General features: G+C 38.9%; 1 protein-coding gene across 2 annotated transcripts; it reads left to right on the forward strand.

The window, feature by feature from the left end:
* The first annotated feature begins 609 nt into the window (after positions 1-609).
* Positions 610-20,065, forward strand: LOC114163083 (protein DENND6A-like). Of its 2 annotated transcripts, XR_003599360.1 has the most exons (4): positions 610-2,654; positions 2,820-3,012; positions 19,275-19,615; positions 19,692-20,065. XR_003599360.1 is itself a non-coding variant. In XM_028047160.1 (3 exons), exons 1-3 carry the CDS (start codon positions 1,120-1,122, stop codon positions 19,494-19,496), a joined length of 1,950 nt encoding a protein of 649 aa, XP_027902961.1. In that variant the 5' UTR covers positions 610-1,119; the 3' UTR covers positions 19,497-20,065. The 2 variants fall into 2 exon arrangements, 1 of the variants encoding a protein (XP_027902961.1); XM_028047160.1 differs by having other exon boundaries at positions 19,275-20,065.
* The last annotated feature ends 318 nt before the right edge of the window (positions 20,066-20,383 follow it).

Consider the following 20,383-nt stretch of genomic DNA (forward strand, 5'->3'; position numbering starts at 1 on the left):
AGACCCATGTTTTAGGACAATTTACCTGTGACTTCTGAAATTAATTTTATGTGTATATATAACACACATCTTATATCATTTAATACAAACCGAATGATACATAATTTCCTTCCTCATATATATCATTTTATACAAACTCAATAATACATAATTTCATTTCTCATATATTTATTTGTTTCCTACGATCTTACAATGTATGCGTTGAATTTTCTATTTTTCTTTCTTTTAACTTAAGATTCTTCCTTTCCTTTTAATGTTTCTTAGCATTTTATATTTATTACTACTTGTTTTTATGAATTATATTATCATGAAATTTATTTTTGATGTAAAGTGAAAAGCGCTTTATGTTATAAAAGTTTAAAAATATTATTTTTATTCTGAAGAATCTATTTTTCACCTCAAATTGCGCAATGTAACTGATATTTTAAAATCAATATAAAATTTTATAATTACAATTCAGGAATACGTTTAATACAAATTAATTTTATGAAAAAATTGTTGACTAAAAACTTAGTATATGATTAGATTTTAAACTTTGTCCCGTAAGGAAAAAGTGTTTTGCAAAATTTTAGCTAGGCACCTTGGATTTGGAATTGAAAGTTTGAATCACACTGCAAATCCAACTAATTCTATTTCTCTTAAATTCCCAAAATATCGCACTAATTCTATTTCTCTTAAATTCCTAAAGTGTGATATTACCCTTCTTCAACCATTTGCAATACCCTTCCCTTTTTCCTACACCTGTCATACAACTTCTCAATTTGGATTTGAGCCACCCCTTTACATTTTCAGGTACCCATTTTCCAGATCTTCATCAATCAATCAATTAATCTCATTTTCGTTTCGTTTTCTAAATCCTGGATCTTGTGGAAGCCCTTTTCGGTTCCTAATCTGCTACCCAGAGTAACACGAACAAGTAGTTAAGCAAGGTTGTTTTTGGTGTAGCATAATTCTTGCGCTTTTGGCGTTAGAGAATAAAACCCAATTCTCAGATTTCCACCTTTTCATTTGGGTTTCTCTTAGAAATTAAGCCCGTTGACCAATGAATGTGATAATGCTGGTTTTGTAGCGGAAAACTGAGGTTGGTTTGTAAAATTTTTGTGTTATCTTTTGGAAGATATGAGTAGGTCTCCTTCGTTTTTAGTGAGAACAGAAGTGAGCCCGAGTGTTGATTCAGAATCATTGCAACGATGGGTTGTTGCCTTTTGTGCTATAAGGTTTGATCTTGAACAAGGTCAGCTTGTGGAAGAGTGTTATCCACAGGGTTGTCTTTCACACGATGAGGAGCTTGAAATTGCTTATAGTTCCTTTCCTGATTCCGTTTCACAGCACCAGAACCGATCCAGCATTCACGATTGTATCTTCTTTTTCCGAATTCGCAGGATTCTTAAGAAGTCATTAGATGAAAAGAGTGTTGCTGATAGTAGCAATGCTTCCAAATTCTTGTATGGTTATGTGTTCAATAGGCAGAGACAGGATGAGCGGTTAAAGCGAGGCGGGGAGCAGAAGTCTGTTGTCATTTTGTCTTATAATCCTTATTCAAGTGTGTTTAGACCTTTGTTGCAAATTGTGGGCCCTTTGTTTTTTGACATTGGCAAGAAAGCTTTGGAGCATATTGCTGCATATGTTTCTAAATGGCCTGTTCCAGTTCCTGGTAAGGTGATGGATCTTCCTATAGGAAATGCAGCACTTAAAGTGAATTTGCCACCTGCTCACAGTTTGCCTTTGGAAGGTGAAGTTTTTTTTGAAGAGGGTGCTTCTTCTATGACACCCTTTGTTCCTAATAATCAGCCTGTCCCACAAGGTCTTTTTCATGATTCTGATCTTTTTGGTTCGTTCCGAGGGATTTTATTGCAGCTTTGGTTGCTGTGGGAGTTGTTACTCATTGGTGAGCCTATTCTCATCATTGCCCCCACACCTCCCCAGTGTTGTGAGGCCGTAGCTAGTCTTGTGAGTTTGCTTGCTCCATTACTTTGCAGTGTTGATTTCCGGCCTTACTTTACCATTCATGATCCGGTCTTTGCACGCTTAAACTCAATCCAAGAAGGTGAAGCTTTCCCATCAATGATTTTAGGGGTGACAAACCTTTTCTTCCTCAAAGCTCTGCGTAACATCCCGCACATTGTCTCAGTTGGAAGTCCTCCTCCTAATTCAAACAGGCTTACTCTTATGAGTAGGTCCACTGGGAGAATTTCTGGCAGACCAGAAGGTCTTGGGATTCAACAACTTTCCTTAAATAAGTTCTCTCCTTCGAATTTATTGAGTGCAGTTAGACTGCGGAGAGATGGTCCTCTTTGTCTCATGACAGAACATAAGGAGGCCATTTGGAGTACCTATTCTGCCACAACGAAGCCAGATACTTCTATCCTGAATAGGCTTATAGATGCTGGGGTGTCACCTAGAGTTGAGGAGTCAATGTCTGTTGTGAACAATGAGATATTACGGAGACACTTCTTGGAGCTCACTACTAACTTTTTGGCTCCTTTTAGCCCATATTTTAGGACATCAATACCATCAGAAGGATCTTCTCCTTATATAGACCCTCCTTCTCTACCTCCATTCAATGCTGATGAATTTCTTGCAAGTTTATCAGCAAGAGGTCCAGGGAAGTTTATCTTAAAGCGAATGAGATCTAATTGGCTTGACTTGTACAGGTAATACTCATGTTTGCACTATTTATCAATCATGTACTAGCGTTTGCTTCAAACCTCTCCGTAATATATAGTATTGTACATTATGAATTTATGACCTTACACTGAATTTGCGGTTCTTATTAAATTATATAATCTTCTCATGATTTGCTTGCATACTCTCATCAGGCGATTCCTATATGGACCCAACTTTATGCCATGGTTTAAGAGGAGGCGTGCTATTGCTGAACATGAGCAAGGTAGATTATGGAGGCAAGCCAGAATGAAATCTGACATCCAACAGCTTATTTCTAGACTGTCTGAATTGGAAATTGTGGATTCATTCAATGTTATAGAGAGACTTCTCCTCAGAGAAATACAGGTAGTGTGCTTTCTTGGGAACCTCAAATAAATGTATAATGTTGATTGACCAAACCTTTACTTTGTCCAACAAGAATAAAACTTGCTATTTCCGTATATGTTTGATTTGTTATCGTTTTCAATTTTATTATTTGCATTTGCAAAGGAATTGATATCCATCATCGTACATGCCGAGTAATGAATATTGTTTTACTGGGGAGGAATTTTAAAATAAACTCGAGTAATGTTGATGCTAGCTACTGAATTAGAAGTGTATCAAAGGTGTAAATCTCTGTTACAATACTGCAATTGAAGAAATAATAAAAAGAACTAGAGAACCCCTTAGTGGTAGAAAATGCTATCCAAGAAAATAGGAAAAACATCTAGAGAACCCTTTGCCTTGGGAAGAACCAGCTTTTTCACTCAGCCTAGTCAATATTAATACCAACTACTCCTCTCCTTATTTGGCTACCGCACCCAGTATATAATCCTTATCTCTCTTTGCTTGCTTGCTACCTCTTATTTTCTGTTGTTTTTTCTCTCTCCTTAAAGCACACTTACATATTCCACTCCTCTGCACTTCTGCCTAATGCGTGTCACTTCACTTCCCTGCCATTACTGTAACTAATAGTGTAAAACTGATATTCAAATTCAGATAGAAGGACATGATAGGTATGTTATCTCTGCTGCTCTCCCCTTTTTGTTTTTATTTAGATTTCATGATGTCATCAAATGTTTACCTACCACTAAGAGCAGAGAATTTAATTTTTTATTGGTATTTGTTTGTGTGAATGTGCAGGTTTCTTAGTATTCCAAGGATCTGTTTCGGTTGATTACTGTAGTATTTTTGTTTGTAAGCTTTAGACATTATATGAATTATGAATTTTCCAAGAGCAATCTTTGACATAGACTAAGGTTTTTAATATCCCTCATTTCTTGACATTGAAATCTTCTCCTTTCTATGATGGAGGTGTCTACCTAGATTCTGTCAACAAAACTTACCATTAATTACCTCTTTGTTTGGTTTAGAGGAAATAAAAGTGAGGATACATTGAAATTTGAGTTGTTGAGAAAATGGAATATAAATTTTGAACTTTTGTTTCTATAAGTTAATGTTTCCTCTTCTAACAAACAGAAGAAAACGCGTTATTATTCATGTGTTTTCTTCTCTGTCTTCTTTCATCTCATCCAATTGACCACAATGGAATTATGTAAGGTTTTCATTAGTTTTGATTATCATAAAGCTATGATACGAAAGTTCAAACGTTCATATTTAGTGAAATGTGTAGAAATCAAAAAGATATACACAATTTCGCTTATTATGAAAAAATATTATTTGATGTAGCTTGTAATAGCTAAATATTGTCTAGAACTTTATTGATACATAGGCATCATGTTAAAAGAAAATACTCTAGAATTTTTCTGTTGACATTACATATTTTTCACTGATTGTTCCTTCTGCTGTGAGAAATTGTAACACTATGGTATCTATGGAACCATTATAATAAGTAGATGATTTGCCCCATCCTATTTGTCTGTTTGGAGCTTAACATGGTAATTTCTCAGATTTGATGTTAATGTGTTCCCATGGAAAAATGCACCATACAAATTGGACTACTTTCCCACATGAGTAGAATAAGACGATTAGTGGAGTCTTCAAGTGTTTGATTTTTCCCTTAACATTTAGCTTTTTAGGGTAGGTTCCCCTTAAATTTAAGAATCAAATTTGGTTAGTTTTACTGTCAATTTGGCTTGATTAGAGGTAGGAGAGCAACCTCAGATGAATGCTAACATGCTCAAGCTTGTTCAGTTAGAATCTACGAATGGAACCAGGTTTGATTTAAACTAAAAATTTGTGCTCAAGCTTAATGAGCCTTAGCATTTATGATTAGTAATCTGCATATGATGCATACTTGCACATGCATGTACTAATTAAACTATTATAAAGGTATTCAGGCTCTAAGATGATGGGCATGAACTTATTGAAAAGACAAAGAGCTGGTTAGTAATGTGCTAGGATAAAAGCAAAAGTTTAGTACCCTTGGCATATTTATTTAGTCTGCTGGTTCGAGAACGATCTGTATGAGGTAGCTTTGAGAGTTGAATACTTGACTAAGAATAGTTTTTAGGAGGCTCATAGACAGAAGCAAATACAGTCTGTTGATAATAAGACAGGATTGCAGGTTTATTATAAGAGGAGGTTTAAAAACAATGACTAAGAATACAGTTGTAAGGTACTTTTTACGGCTTAATGTCTGCTAGTAATTACTTTTCTTTGTTTTCTCTTAAAATAGTTGATTCTTAACAATTTTGGTCCGACCTGCTGGGTCTCAGTGGCATAATAGAAACTAGAGTGAGTGCTTTGAAAAAATGGGCCAACGAACAGAGGAAGCAGATTGTAGGGTTGAGAACAAACATGACTTTGGTAAAAGAAAGAATACCTAACAGGAGAGAAATTAAGTATATGCTTCTTGAAATTTAGAAAAGAAAGAATTATCAGATGGAAGAGAAAATTCTGTCAATGGTGATGAGAAAAAGGAAGAGGACACATTGACAGGAATGGATTTAATGAGGATGAGGAAGAACCACTATGCCCTTGGGTTAAACTGGTGGAGTTGCCCACATTTGAAGGGAATGATCCACAAGGTTGGATAGTGAGGATGACAATTTTTTTAAAGTTTAAAACGTCACAGAATCAGAGAAATTATGCCCAGCCTTTATTAACATTAAGGAAATGTTGGCCATTGGTTCAAATTCTAGCAACAAAAATCCCAGAACCCTTCTTGGGAAGATCTTGCATTAACACAGCCAGAGTGGGACATTATTTGAGAGATTGGCAAACAAACGAGGAGTGTGAAAGATTTCATCCCAATGTGCCACAACTAAACCAAACATTGAGATATCGGTTGATGGTGTATTTCTTCACAGGTCTACGACACAATATACAAAATTAGGTTTGACCACATGACCTAGGGAACTTAATTGGAGCTATGGAAATAGCCTATGATGTGGAGGAGGCTATGAAGGACAACACAACAATGGTCCTTCATTTCGAGAATCCAATTCAAGTTTCCATTATCAAGGTCAAAGAGGAATTTTATCTCGAACACACAATCAGTAAAACAAACCTAGTGCACACTCGTCCAATGGGTGTGAAAGAACATAGCAGGGGAGTGGAAATCTTTCTCTGGGTTAATAGTGGCCAAACCTAGTACAGGACATACAAGACTAGGAATTAGAGAATCCATGAATCTTTAATATCTTTAATATGCTACTCAGCTTTATTTCAGTTGAGATTAAAACAGACAAAATATGTTTGAGGGCTTGATTTGAATTCCCTCTACTATTCCTGATATTTATATATATGATGAAGGAGATACAAAAAAGGTGAAAAACTAAAGGCTGCAGCTAGGTGCTAGGTTAGAGGTTATCCAACACTCAACCTCCTAGCCTACACATCATGATTGCCTAGATATATTAATTACTCCTACACTCCCCCTCAAGCTGGAGCATACAAATTGTATGTACCCAGCTTGGAACAAATAAACTCAATTCGAGGTCCTCTTAATGACTTGGTCAACATGTCTGCGAGTTGGTCATTCGATCCCACAAACTCAGTACATATTTCCTTTGCCAATAACTTTTCACGAACAAAATGACAGTCTATTTCTATATGTTTTGTTCTCTCGTGAAACACTGGATTTGAAGCAATGTGGAGAGCAGCTTGATTATCGCAATACATCTTCATAGTCTTGATGTCACAAAACTTAAGTTCTTGAAGAAATTGCTTCACCCATATAAGTTCACATGTTAGTGATGCCATGGCTCTATATTCAGCTTCAGCTGTCGATCTAGCTACTACACTCTGCTTCTTACTTTTCCATGAAATAATATTACCTCCAAGGAATACACAGTATCCAGTAGTAGATCGTCTGTCCATAGGAGATCCTGCCCAATCCGCATCACAATATCCAGAGACATGAAAGCTTCCTCGATCTTCATATAACAACCCTTGCCCGGGAGCCTTTTTTAGGTACCTTAGAATGCGGATGATAGAATTCCAATGGCCAACACATGGAGACTGCATAAACTGACTAACCACTCCAACTGCAAAGGATAGATCTGGCCTTGTAATGGTGAGGTAAATTAGTTTTCCAACCAGCCTCCTGTATCTTTCAGGGTCAGAGAATAATTCACCTTCTTCAGTTGTTAACTTTTGATTTGGGTCCATAGGACTCTCTACTGGTTTACAATCAATCATACCAGTTTCTTGCAGGATATCAAGAGCATACTTCCTTTGAGAGATTACAATGCCATGTTTAGACTGTGCCACTTCAATGCCCAAGAAGTATTTGAGGCTTCCCAAATCCTTGGTTTGAAAATGCCTACACAAGTGCTCCTTTAATTGAGATATGCCAACAATATCATTTCCTGTAATGACTATATCATCAACATATACTATTAGGTAGATACATTTCCCAGGAGAAGTATGCGAGTAAAAGACGGAGTGATCTGCCTCACTGCGTCTCAACCCAAAACTTTGAATAATGGAGCTGAATTTTCCAAACCAGGCACGTGGTGATTGTTTGAGGCCGTATAAAGAGCGATGCAATTTGCACACCATACCAGACTCCCCCTGAGCAATAAATCCAGGGGGTTGCTCCATGTAGACTTCCTCCTCAAGATCACCATGAAGGAAAGCATTCTTGATATCCAATTGATGAAGTGGCCAATGACGAATGGCGGCCATTGCAAAGAAGAGTCGAATAGCAGTCATTTTCGCCACAGGAGAGAAAGTGTCACAATAGTCAAGGCCATAAATCTGAGTGTACCCTTTGGCAACTAATCGGGCTTTGAGCCTATCAACCTGACCGTCAGAGCCAACCTTAACTGCATATACCCATCGACAACCAACTGCCTTCTTGCCCGGTGGGAGGGGCATGAGCTCCCAAGTGTGGTTGTGTTCAAGAGCTTGCATTTCTGCAATCATGGCTTGTCGCCATCCAGGATGATCAAGGGCTTCCTTCACATTTTTGGGAATAGGAACAGAAGACACTGAAGATAAAAAAGAACAATAGAAAGGCGACAATCTGTGATAACTAAGAAAATTATAAATAGGATGGGGGTTCCGAGTGGAACGAATACCTTTTCGGAGAGCAATGGGCCAACCAGAATTACCTTCATCAGGAGGCGTGGGAGCAAGAGACGAAGGAGAAGGATCTGAAGTCGAGCAGTCACCAAATTCTTGGATAATTGGGCTATCCGTCAGAGTCCTGTGTGGGAGGTCGGGACTCGGGAAGGTATCAGTAGGTGGGGATAGGGGCTCGGGAGTAGGTGGAGTAGGACTTGGGTTGACAGAGACATCTGAGATAGGGGACTCAACCACAAGAAGAGGGAGGACTTGTTGTATGACATGAGTGTCTTGAACAGAGGAAGAGAAATAAGGGGTTTGTTCAAAGAATGTGACATTGGCAGACATGTAGTATTTCTTGGTTTCAGGAGAGTAACACCGATACCCTTTTTGAAGACGAGAATAGCCCAAGAAGACACATTTGAGAGCACGAGCAGAAAGCTTATCTAGACCTGGAGACAGGTCGTGAACAAAACATACACAACCAAAAACCCGAGGAGGAATGTGAAAAAGAGGGTTATCTGGAAACAAGATGGAGACAGGGACTTTATGATTGAGAGAGGAGGAAGGCATCCGATTAATAAGAAAACATGCAGTTAAGAGGGCATCTCCCCAATGATGGACAGGGATATGAGCACCAAGCAAAAGTGTGCGAGCAGTTTCAACCAAGTGTCGATTTTTTCTTTCTGCTATACCGTTTTGCTGTGGTGTGTGTGGACAAGTGGACTGATGCAAGATACCATGTGAACTTAAAACTGCAGACAAAGCAGATGAGAAGTACTCTTTGGCATTGTCACTTCTTAAGATTTTGATTACTCGACCAAATTGGTTCTTGATTTCGTGTAAAAAAGATGTGAAGATGGATAACAATTCAGAACGATCTTTCATAAGATAAACCCAAGTACATCGTGAAAATTCATCAATGAAAGTAACAAAATACTTAAAACCAAAAGACGAAATACGACTAGGTCCCCAAATATCGGAATGAATGATGGAAAAACTAGAATTACATTGTGAGAGAGACTTTTTAGGAAAAGCAGATCTAACATGTTTGCCTAGTTGACATGATTCACATTCTAAGGTGTGGAGACCACTAAGTTCAGGACACATTTTTTTTTAATTTAGACAAATGAGGGTGACCAAGTCGATCATGTAACACTTTAGGACTAGGAGCTGTAACACATGACACTCGTGGACGAGATCCAAAATGATATAAACCGCCGGCTTCATATCCTTCTCCAATCTGTCTCCCCGAACCACGCTCCTGTATAACAAAAGATTTGTGATCAAAGGTTACTGAACAGTTGAACAATTTGGTTAACTGGCTTAAGGAAATTAAATTAAAGGGACAATTAGGGACAAAAAGGACAGATTTTAGAGTGAGGGAGGGAGACAGGATGACTCGACCGACTCCCTTTGAGGAAGTTTTAGAGCCATTGGCAAGGGTTATAAAATGAGGTTTGTCTTGAAATGAAATGGTTGAGAACAAAGAGGTATTACCAGAGATGTGGTCAGAAGCACCGGAATCAATTACCCATGCATGGTGACTGTCAATGGATTGAGAAATGCAAGCTGTTGAAGTACTCGGGGCTTGAGATGATTGTGTCAGGCTGCTGGACTTGAGACATAGGTACTCTTGATACTCGTCCTCAGTGAATTTGGACTCAGTAGTGTCAGCCTGAGAGACATTAGCAGTCTTAGAAGGAAAACCATGTAAGGAGTAACAGTTTTCTTGAGTGTGACCCATCCTCTTGCAATACGTGCATTGAGGACGTCCACGGCCTCCACGTCCACCTCCTCTAGGTCCACGTCCTCCTCTTCCTCGAGTAGCGGCCATAACAGATGAATCTACTCGAGCATGAGATTCTTGAATTTCAAGTGTTGGGACTTTTGGGACACGAATCATACGCTGGATCAGGGTGTCCATGGAAGGGACCTCATGAGAGGTCAACAGTTGATCTCTAATGTGATTGAAGTCTGGATGAATGGCGCGAAGAATCATCACCATATAGTATTTGTCCAGCTTCTTCTTCATTTCATCTGAAGCGTCGACTTCGAGAAACATCCGCAGGTCTTCCACGACTGATTGTGCTTCATTCATGAAGGAGATCATGTCATGATTGGTCATTTTCAGAGATGCCAACTTGTCCGCCGAATCATATAGGCGTTGGATATTGTTGGCATAGATATTCTGAGTCCTCTTCCAAAACGAGTGACATGTTTTGAATGCCCTAAGAGACATTAACAGTCTCGGCTCCACGGATTGCCACAACAAGGCACACAATTGAAAATCTGCTTGCTTCCACTGTTCGGCTTTTTCTTGAGGCACATGGCTTCCGTCTTTCTCAAGGTGGTCATGATGTCCTTGACCAAGGAACCACATCTCGACAGCAGCGGACCAAGAGAGGTAATTTTGTCCATCTAGCTTCTCGGAAGTAATGGAAGGACTTCCAGAGAATGAAATAACACTTCCAGAGGCCATTTCTGATCAAGGGAACAAAAAACAGAGAGCAGAAACGCAGAAACGCAAAAACCAGTGGAGATTTTTAAACGACCGAGGGAGATGTCCGCAAGGGTGACGTCTGGACCTCATTGAATCGGAGTTTTGAGGGTTGGAACAGCAGCAGAAGACTCCGGCGAGAGCTACGGAGGTGGCGCCGTGAGGTTCCGAGCAGCAGAAGGCGGCGCGTGGGCTGCACGCGCCTGTTCGCAGCGGAGAGAGAAGCGGCGCGTGGCGGCGCGTCGACGGGAGGCTGGTTCCGGCACCGGTGGGGTTGGCTGTCGCTCGGAGAGGCGCTCCAGATCCAGTGGTCGCCGGCGAAAACTGAGGTGGTCGGAGACGGCGGCCGGCGGCGAACAGTGGCGGACTGCGGCGGAACAGTGGCAGACAGCGACGGTTTTGTGAACAGTGACAGTGAGTAGCTTTGGATAGTGTTTTATGGCAGTGAACAGCTACAGACGGTGATTAACAGTGACGAATAGCGGCGGACAGCCGCGGACGATGGCAACAAGTGCCAATGGACATACCAGACGGAAACCAGAGCGGGATCGACCCGCTCTGATACCAAGTTGAGATTAAAACAGACAAAATATGTTTGAGGGCTTGATTTGAATTCCCTCTACTATTCCTGATATTTATATATATGATGAAGGAGATACAAAAAAGGTGAAAAACTAAAGGCTGCAGCTAGGTGCTAGGTTAGAGGTTATCCAACACTCAACCTCCTAGCCTACACATCATGATTGCCTAGATATATTAATTACTCCTACAATTTCATCAGATTTGCTACACAATTTGGGGTTAAAGATTGATCCATCAAATTCTTGTAAGGTGAGATTAGAAGATGGGTATAAAAATAAACTCATGGCCGACCTAAGGACTTGAATGCGAAAATAGGTGATTATAATTTTTTAGAGGAGTTTGTTCTGTTTGAATTAGGAGGAGTAGATGTTATTTTGGCATGACTTGGTTAGCCACTTTAGAGGAGATCAAGTTTAATTGGAAGACCCTTGCTATGACTTTTTTCTCACTATGATCAAAAGTTTACAATCAAAGGAGATCTCAATTTATATAAGCATATGATTTCATCCAGAATATTGTTGAAGTTAATAGAAACAAAAGTTGTCTAGCTTCTGATAATGGAAGCACAAGCCATGGAAAATTCGGAGAAGCATGAAGGGGAAGTGTATGCAGATTTGGTTGTTGCAATTGAGAATGAAAAAAATTCAAATCCTAAAAGAATACAAAGTAGTATTTGTAGACTTTGAAGTTTTACCTATGAGGAAAATAGGTTAAAGCACAAAAAGAGAGGGTTGAATTGTGTTTTGGGAATTTTGAAAAAGTTTTGGCAAAGCTTTGTTTGGTGAATGCAAACAGACGAAGTTGATACTTGATGGATGACCTATCAAGTAGTCTTTAAAAGATTATGTTTGATGAAGAACGTCTTCATGTTTGACAAATGTATTGCTAGAAGCTTTTTTGTTGAGAATAAAGAAGATAGGGATTGAGATTAATCTCCCTTGTGTATAAACCACACATAGGGTAATCTATTTATAATAGAGAGAGGTACAAGTAAAAAGAGTAACTGAAAATAAAAAGATTAAATAGAAGATATTGTTTGATATTGTGGTTATCAATATCTAACAATATCTTAATAATATCAAACTATATCTAACACTCCCCCTCAAGCTGGAGCATACAAATCGTATGTGCCAAGCTTGTTACAAATATAATCAATTCTAGGCCCCCGTAAAGACTTCGTAAAAATATCTGTTAACTGATCACTTGAGTTAACAAACTCAGTCTTGATGTCTCCAGACATAACCTTTTCCCGAACGAAATGACAATCAATCTCAATGTGTTTAGTCCTCTCATGAAAGACAGGATTAGAGCTAATATGAAGGGCAGCCTGATTGTCACATACAAGTGTCATTTGAGTAATATCTCCAAATTGTAACTCTTGAAGCAATTGCTTGAGCCAAACAAGTTCACAGGCAGCTGAGGCCATAGCTCTATATTCTACTTCTGCACTAGATCTTGCTACAACACTCTGTTTCTTACTTTTCCACGAGATCAAGTTACCACCAATGGAGACACAATACCCAGATGTAGATCTTCTATCAGAAGGAGTTCCTGCCCAATCAGCATCTGAATAGCAAACAACTCTTGTATGGTTATTAGAACCATATAACAATCCTTTTCCAGGAGATTTTTTAATATACTTCAAGATGCGAATGACTGCATTCCAATGATCTTCACATGGAGAATTAAGAAATTGGCTTACCACACTGACTGCAAAGGAAATGTCAGGACGAGTAACGGTAAGATAATTCAATTTCCCAACCAATCGTCTATACTGCTCAGGATCAGATATAGGCTCCCCCTGATTTGGTAGAAGTTTAGTATTGGGATCCATGGGTGTATCAACAGACTTTGAACTCATCAATCCAGTTTCCTCCAGAATATCCATGGCATACTTTCTTTGAGATATAACAATACCATCATTAGACTGTGCCACCTCAATACCCAAGAAATATCTGAGTTTGCCAAGATCTTTGGTCTGAAAATGGTGACAGATATGTTGTTTCAACTGAGAGATGCCATGGTTGTTACTCCCTGTAAGAATGATGTCATCAACATATACTATCAAGTAAACACATCCAGCACTCGAGTGTTGATAAAAAACAGAATGATCTGTTTCACACCGAGTCATACCAAATTGTTGAACAACATTGCTAAACTTTCCAAACCAGGCCCTAGGAGATTGTTTTAGGCCATATAGTGATTTGCGAAGACGACATACCATCCCAGAAGACTCCCCCTGAGCAACAAACCCAGGAGGTTGCTCCATATAAATTTCCTCTTGCAAATCACCATTGAGGAAAGCATTCTTAACATCCAGTTGATAAAGAGGCCATTGTTTAAGAGCGGCCATGGCGATAAATAAACGAACAGAAGCCATCTTTGCCACGGGGGAAAAAGTATCTCCATAATCCAACCCAAAAATTTGAGTATAACCTTTGGCTACAAGACGAGCTTTGAGGCGATCAATAGTACCATCAGATCCAACTTTGATAGCAAACACCCACCTGCAACCAACAACAGATTTCCCAGACGGCAACGGGACCAGTTCCCAAGTTCCACTATTATGAAGAGCACTTAATTCATCTGCCATGGCCTGACGCCAACCAGGATGGGCTAAAGCGTCACAGACAGTTTTTGGAATGGTCACAGAAGAAAGAGAGGAAAGACATGTATAAAAAGGTAATGACAAGCGATGATAACTCAAAGCAATATAATGGGGAGAGGGATTACGGGTAGAACGCATACCTTTTCGGAGTGCAATGGGAAGGTCAGACTCAGGTGTCAGAGCCGGAGGAGACAGAGTAGTTGGCACTGGAGTGGAGTCACATGGTGGTGGTTGTGATCGATTACGGCGACTATAAACCTGAAGAGGTGGTGGAGGAGCAGGTGACTGTGGAGCAGGAACCGAGGGTGAAGAAGACACAGTAAGAGGGTCACAAACAATAGGAACGTTAAAGGTATTAGAAGAGTTGTCAGGATTGGATGGAGTCAGAGGTGAAGATTGACTCTTAAAATAAAGGGAGAACTCATTAAAGGTGACATCTGCAGACACAAAATAACGGTTAAGAAAAGGAGAAAAACATTTGTATCCTCTTTGTGATCTTGTAAACCCTAAGAAAACACACTTATGTGATCTAGGAGAAAGCTTGTCAAGACCAGGACTAAAATTATGAACAAAACATGTAGACCCGAAAACTCTTAAAGGTAAGGGATGAAGAGGTTCATGAGGGAATAAAATGGAGTGAGGTATGTTATTCTTTAAAACCGAAGAAGGCATACGATTAATGAGATAACAGGCAGTAAGAATGGCATCACCCCAGAAATGTTCAGGAACCTCGCCATGAATTAAAAGAGTGCGAGTGGTTTCCATAAGATGTCTATTTTTACGTTCAGCTACACCATTTTGTTGAGGGGTATAAGCACAAGAAGTTTGATGCAGAATGCCGTGAGAAGCCATAAATTGTTTGAAAGAATGAGAAAGATATTCACGGCCATTATCACTATGCAAAACTCTAATAGAAACACCAAACTGAGTTTTAATTTCATTAAAAAAAGATTGAAAGATATGAAATAATTCCGAACGATGTTTCATTAGAAATAACCAAGTGCATCTGGAGTAATCATCAATGAAAGTAACAAAGTATTGAAAACCTAAAGTAGACTTAACGCGGCTAGGACCCCAAATGTCAGAGTGAACCAAGGCAAAAGGGGACGAAGCATCACGTGTGACACTACGAGGAAAAGAAGTACGAGTATGCTTGCCTAATTGACACGACTCACAATCCAAACGAGACAACTTGGACAAGGCAGGGACAAGCTGTTGTAACTTGGCAAGGCTTGGATGACCAAACTGAGCATGAATAAGAGAGGGAGACTCCATAACTGCACCAATGTGTGTAGAGGGACGAAGATGATAAAGACCATGAGACTCATATCCTGTGCCAATCACCTGTTTCGAACTCCGATCCTGTAAACAGACAGAATTGTTGGTAAAAGAAACAACACAATCAAGAGAACGAGTTAGGCGACTGATGGACAACAGGTTAAAAGGAGACCCAGGGACATAAAGAACATTATCAATGGTTAAAGAAGGAAAAAGTTTAACAGTGCCAACACCATGAGATGAGACTCTAGAACCATCAGCGAGTGTAACAGAAGGTAAAGGATTAGTAGAGGATAAAGAAGAGAACAAAGATTTGTTACCAGTAATATGATCAGTGGCTCCTGAATCAAAAACCCAAGGACCAGGAGAAGAAGATTGAGTCAGACCAACAAAAGATGTACCTGTGTGAGCAACAGATGCAGTGGAACTAGAAAACTGTTGATCCTTATACCATTTGAGAAATTTGTTGTACATAACAAGTATATCGGATGAAACAGAAGAGAGTTCAGAACGGAAAGAGTCAGCGAAAGACGCCATAGAGGAACTGGAAGACACGCGGCTTCGAATGCTCGAATGCGGCTTCGAATGGCGCGTGAGGGATGATCAAAACTGTATGGTCGCCGGTCGGAACTAACACTCCGGCGACGACAACGGTGGTGGCGACTTCGGCGGCGGCTCCGACGACGGCTTCGGCGACGGCTCCGGCGACTACTCCGGCGGCGGCGCCGGCAGTGGCGCCGGCGGCTCCGGTGGCAGCAGCGGCGGTGGCGGCAGAGGTGGAGGCAGCGATAGCGGAAAAAAAAAAAACCTTAAGCTCTAGATACCATGTTGAGAATAAAGAAGATAGGGATTGAGATTAATCTCCCTTGTGTATAAACCACACATAGGGTAATCTATTTATAATAGAGAGAGGTACAAGTAAAAAGAGTAACTGAAAATAAAAAGATTAAATAGAAGATATTGTTTGATATTGTGGTTATCAATATCTAACAATATCTTAATAATATCAAACTATATCTAACATTTTTCACAACTTGTTTTTCGCAAAAACTCTCCTTAGGTTAGTTGCATATATATATAACATGCAATATAAAAATATAAGAGTTGAGAGAGATTTATGTAAGGTATTTTTATACTAGTTTGTCTGATAACCTAGAGTATATCTAGTTTCTGATCAACACGGTCAAGTTCTATTATGGTAGACTATCGTTGCAAGATAAAACTGAATATCCTTTGGACCTCATCCACTTATGGCTAAACACAAATATTATTTGAAACTCAACCACTCCTAGCTAATGACTGAGTATTTTTGGAACACAATCACTCTTGGCTGAGATTGAGTGTTGTTTGGAACACATCCACTCCAAGCTAGGATCAAGTATTGTTTAAAACACAATAACTCTTGGCTAGTATTGATTATTGTTTGGACAACACCCACCAATGGCTAAAATCGAGTATTTTTTGGAACTAAACCACTCCCTGGCTAAAACCAAGTATTGTTTGGACAACAACCACTGTTGACTAAAACCGAGTATTGTTTGGAATACGCTTACCCCTAGCTAAAATCGAGTATTTTTGAACAACAATCACTCCTAGCTAAAACTACAGAGGTTTACAAAGAAAGTAATCTAAAGGATTGCAAGGTTGTTCACTAGAAAGAAGGTAATGTCTTACAAATATAAGCATTATGCTCTCTTATAGATAGCTATGAATAGGAACAATGTTCTTTCTCACTAGCAAAGGCTAATGATTGCTTAAGATTACAAGAGCTTGTTCTCGTTCTTGTTGCAACACTTTCTTCAACCTTCCTTCTTCAAAGATATCTCCATTATACAAAGCTAAGAAGAAAAGAGCCATTACAAATCTTTTGGAGCTATTTTGAGGGTCTTCTTTTTCTATTGCTTCTTCTTGCATCTTACCACTCTTGAAGCTTTGAGACGCATTGAATGCTCTTGACTTTAGCATTGAATACATGTGGCTTCTTTGGCAACACCTCTAAAACACAACAAAGCTTCACAAGCCTAGGTAGGTAGCTTATCTCCACCTTTCGAGCAAAGCGCAAGGCTTGGTACAACTGACTGACTCTGTAGGATTGACATCCCACCTATTTTAGAAAAGTTTATTGTATGGAGCAACTTTCAACACATTCTTTAGAGGATCTTGATGTTGACAAAATGTTGTGAGCTCCTATTGAAAGAATGAAGAAGTGAACATTTCGTGCAAGTATAAAATAAGCATTTTATTAGTTTGATGTGTACCATGAAATTCTCAAGGTTTGCATTTGTCAGATGAAGTATACTCGTTTGTGTTTGTCCAAGCAAAAGCTTATTAGACTAAGAGCATACACAAATTGCTTAGGTCTATCAGACGAAGCATACAACAAATAGCGCTTGCATATATTTAGTCACACAACTTGCGTTTTGTAAGAAAAGTTTAACATCTGGTTCGGACTTTATGTGATACTCGTATATTTTTTATACTTTTTCATCAAACCACAATCAAAATCATACAAAGGGTTTGTTGAACTTTGTTCTAACAACCTCCTATTGAAGTTATATTACCATGGCCTAATCCCAAGACTAGTAGAGCCTTGAGACGCTTTCTGGGATTAACAAGTTATTATCAACACTTTATACGAAATTAGTAGGCTCAAGACAGTCTAAGTGCCTTTAAGACAACTGCAAAAGGTTGTTACTATTGCTCCTATATCTAAACCGTTCTGGCAGGATATTGTGGCTATTGATGATGAAGTTAATCTTGATCCTGTTTTGCCAAAAATCAAGGAGGATTTAACCAAGGATCTAAACTTGCACCACTGTTATACTTTGGAACATAGCAGATTATTACAAAGGAAGATTGGTGTTTGCAGCAACATCTCAATGGATTCCTAAATAACTACAAGAGTTTCATTCTTCATCTACCACGAGACATTCATGAATATATCGCACTTTCCATAGACTTGTGCAATCCCTTTATTAGATTGGTATGAAAGGGGTACTGACGGAATATGTGGCAGCTTGTCATGCATGCCAAACGTAGCAAGTATTTGTCATCATCTCCAACAAGGCTACTGCAACCCTTACCAATACCCAAATCTAATGGTCTAATCTTGGTGGTTGTGAATAGATTGAGTAAGTATTGCCATTCCATTCTAGTAAAACCCATATTCAGCTCAGTCTATTGCTGACATATTTTGTTTGGGAAATAATTTGTTTGCATGGGAGTACCTAGTTCTATTGTGATGGTCGTGACCCAACCTTTATGAGCTTATTTTGGCAGGAGTTATTCAGGTTGCAGGACTCGAAATTAAGGATGAGTATAACCTATCACCCACGATTGGATGGACAAATCGCGGTCCTCACTTGGACCTTGGAAACTTATATAAGCAGTTTTTGTTCTGAGCAGCCAAAAGTTTAGGCATAATTCATCCCTTGGGCAGAATCTGGTATAATATCAGTTTCCAAAGTGTCAACTAGTTGCACTCCTTTTGAGGTGGTTTATATTCGTCCTCCTCCTTCAATAGCCAGGTTTTTACTCAGAAACTCTAGTGGAAGCTATGGTGCAGGACCTTATGAACAGAGATAAGGCTTGGCTTAAACGACAATTCATGCTAATGTTCTTTGCAAATCTTCCATGATCAAACTAGGTGATCAGATGTATCTAAAAGTTCAACCACATAGACAGAGTTCTATGTTTAATAAGTTTCACCCAAACTTTCAACACGTTATCATGAACCTGACTATATTTGTTTCTTAAACAAATTGGAGAAGTGGCTTTCAAATTACAATTACCACAGCGAATTGAGTCTTGTAACTGGATTAATCCAGTGGGAAGGAGAGTGCTCCTTTTGTATCTTTTGTTGTATCAATTGGTGAAATTAGAGAAGTTCAGGTTTACTTTTCTTTGTTTTATCTTAAAATAGTGTTGATTCCTTAAAGAGGCAATGATGAGATTTTGTACCGTATGTAATACTTTTCGCATGTTTTCATCACGAAAGCATACTTTTACTTTTGAACAAACAACAATTAATGTTCACCGGCCCTTTTGTTGTATACTATGTGCAAGGTAGCATGTAAGTATTTGTTGCATAATGTGCTACAAGGCATTTCACTCCTAATCATAGAATTATTTATGGTGCAAAAACCATATTCAGTATGTAAATTTAACTTGAGTTCAATTTATCAGCTGCAGCAATCTGGAAAGGGTGGTGTTGATTCCATAGCAACCTGTCGAAAACTAAAGATAGACCTTCAGGCTGTTTTCCACGTGCTTTCAAAGGACATGCAGCAACTAATGCTTTCAAATCCTGAAAGGGCATCTCTTCTTCAAGGAAATCTGGAGCCACCAAAACTCCCAGGGCGTCCCCTCATACAAGTTGCGGTTGTGTCTTCTACATCACCTCTGTAACCGGAAAACATGAAAACAATGTTCTTGGATCTTTCTTGTGCTTCTGAGGGACAAATTCGTTCCTGGTCTACTTCCATCTGATTCAGAGAAGTTCTCAGATTCATGATAAGTCATGTGGGGTAAGACTCTTTTGGTACACATGCTGAAAGCCTTTAAAGTCACTTATTTGCCGATTTTATCTTCAAAAATACGCAGTTGAGCATTCACAGGAATTTATGTTGGTCAAACACTTCAAGCAGCCGGTGTGCTTATAACTTCTCTCTCGGCAAAAGTGGATGGAAAGTTCTTTTGGTGTTAAATTTATGAGGTTTTGTTGATTCCTTTTTTTGGCAGAAATTGAGGCTTCGTGTTGTTTCCTTTCTCAAAAGATCAATCTGTAAATTATTAACTGTTAGTTTTTGGTAGTGCTCTCCCTTAGTTTCTTTACAATGCTTGTCTCTGGAAATTCATTTACTTTGTAGTTTATCAAGTCTATTAATATTTTGTGGGAGAAATGCTACAAACAACTGTAACATATTCTGTGAATGGTTCATGTACTCTAGCAATGCTCGTGAGAGCATGGTTCTTAATGTTGGTTTAGAGGTGTTCTAGCACCCTCCACGAAAGGAGGAATCCAAAAAAAAAATAAAAGGTTAGCTTTGCTATTTAAAAAGCTGTATTTTTAATAAAAATATCATTTATTATATTGAAATTAAATTTTCTCTGAATTTAGGATCTTTATTTTTTATTTAAAAATAGATAAATGAGAATTTGCTTTGACTTTTCGAAAAAACGTGTTTAATTGTTAAAATGAAGATTTGTATACACAAGAAATTCTAATTTATTATTTTATAGATGGGATAAAATGGAAAATCCATTATGCTAGTCGTATTGTCCAACATCCATAC

The sequence above is a fragment of the Vigna unguiculata genome, chromosome 9, assembly GCF_004118075.2.
Source record: "Vigna unguiculata cultivar IT97K-499-35 chromosome 9, ASM411807v1, whole genome shotgun sequence".
In the NCBI taxonomy this organism is placed as follows: domain Eukaryota; kingdom Viridiplantae; phylum Streptophyta; class Magnoliopsida; order Fabales; family Fabaceae; genus Vigna; species Vigna unguiculata.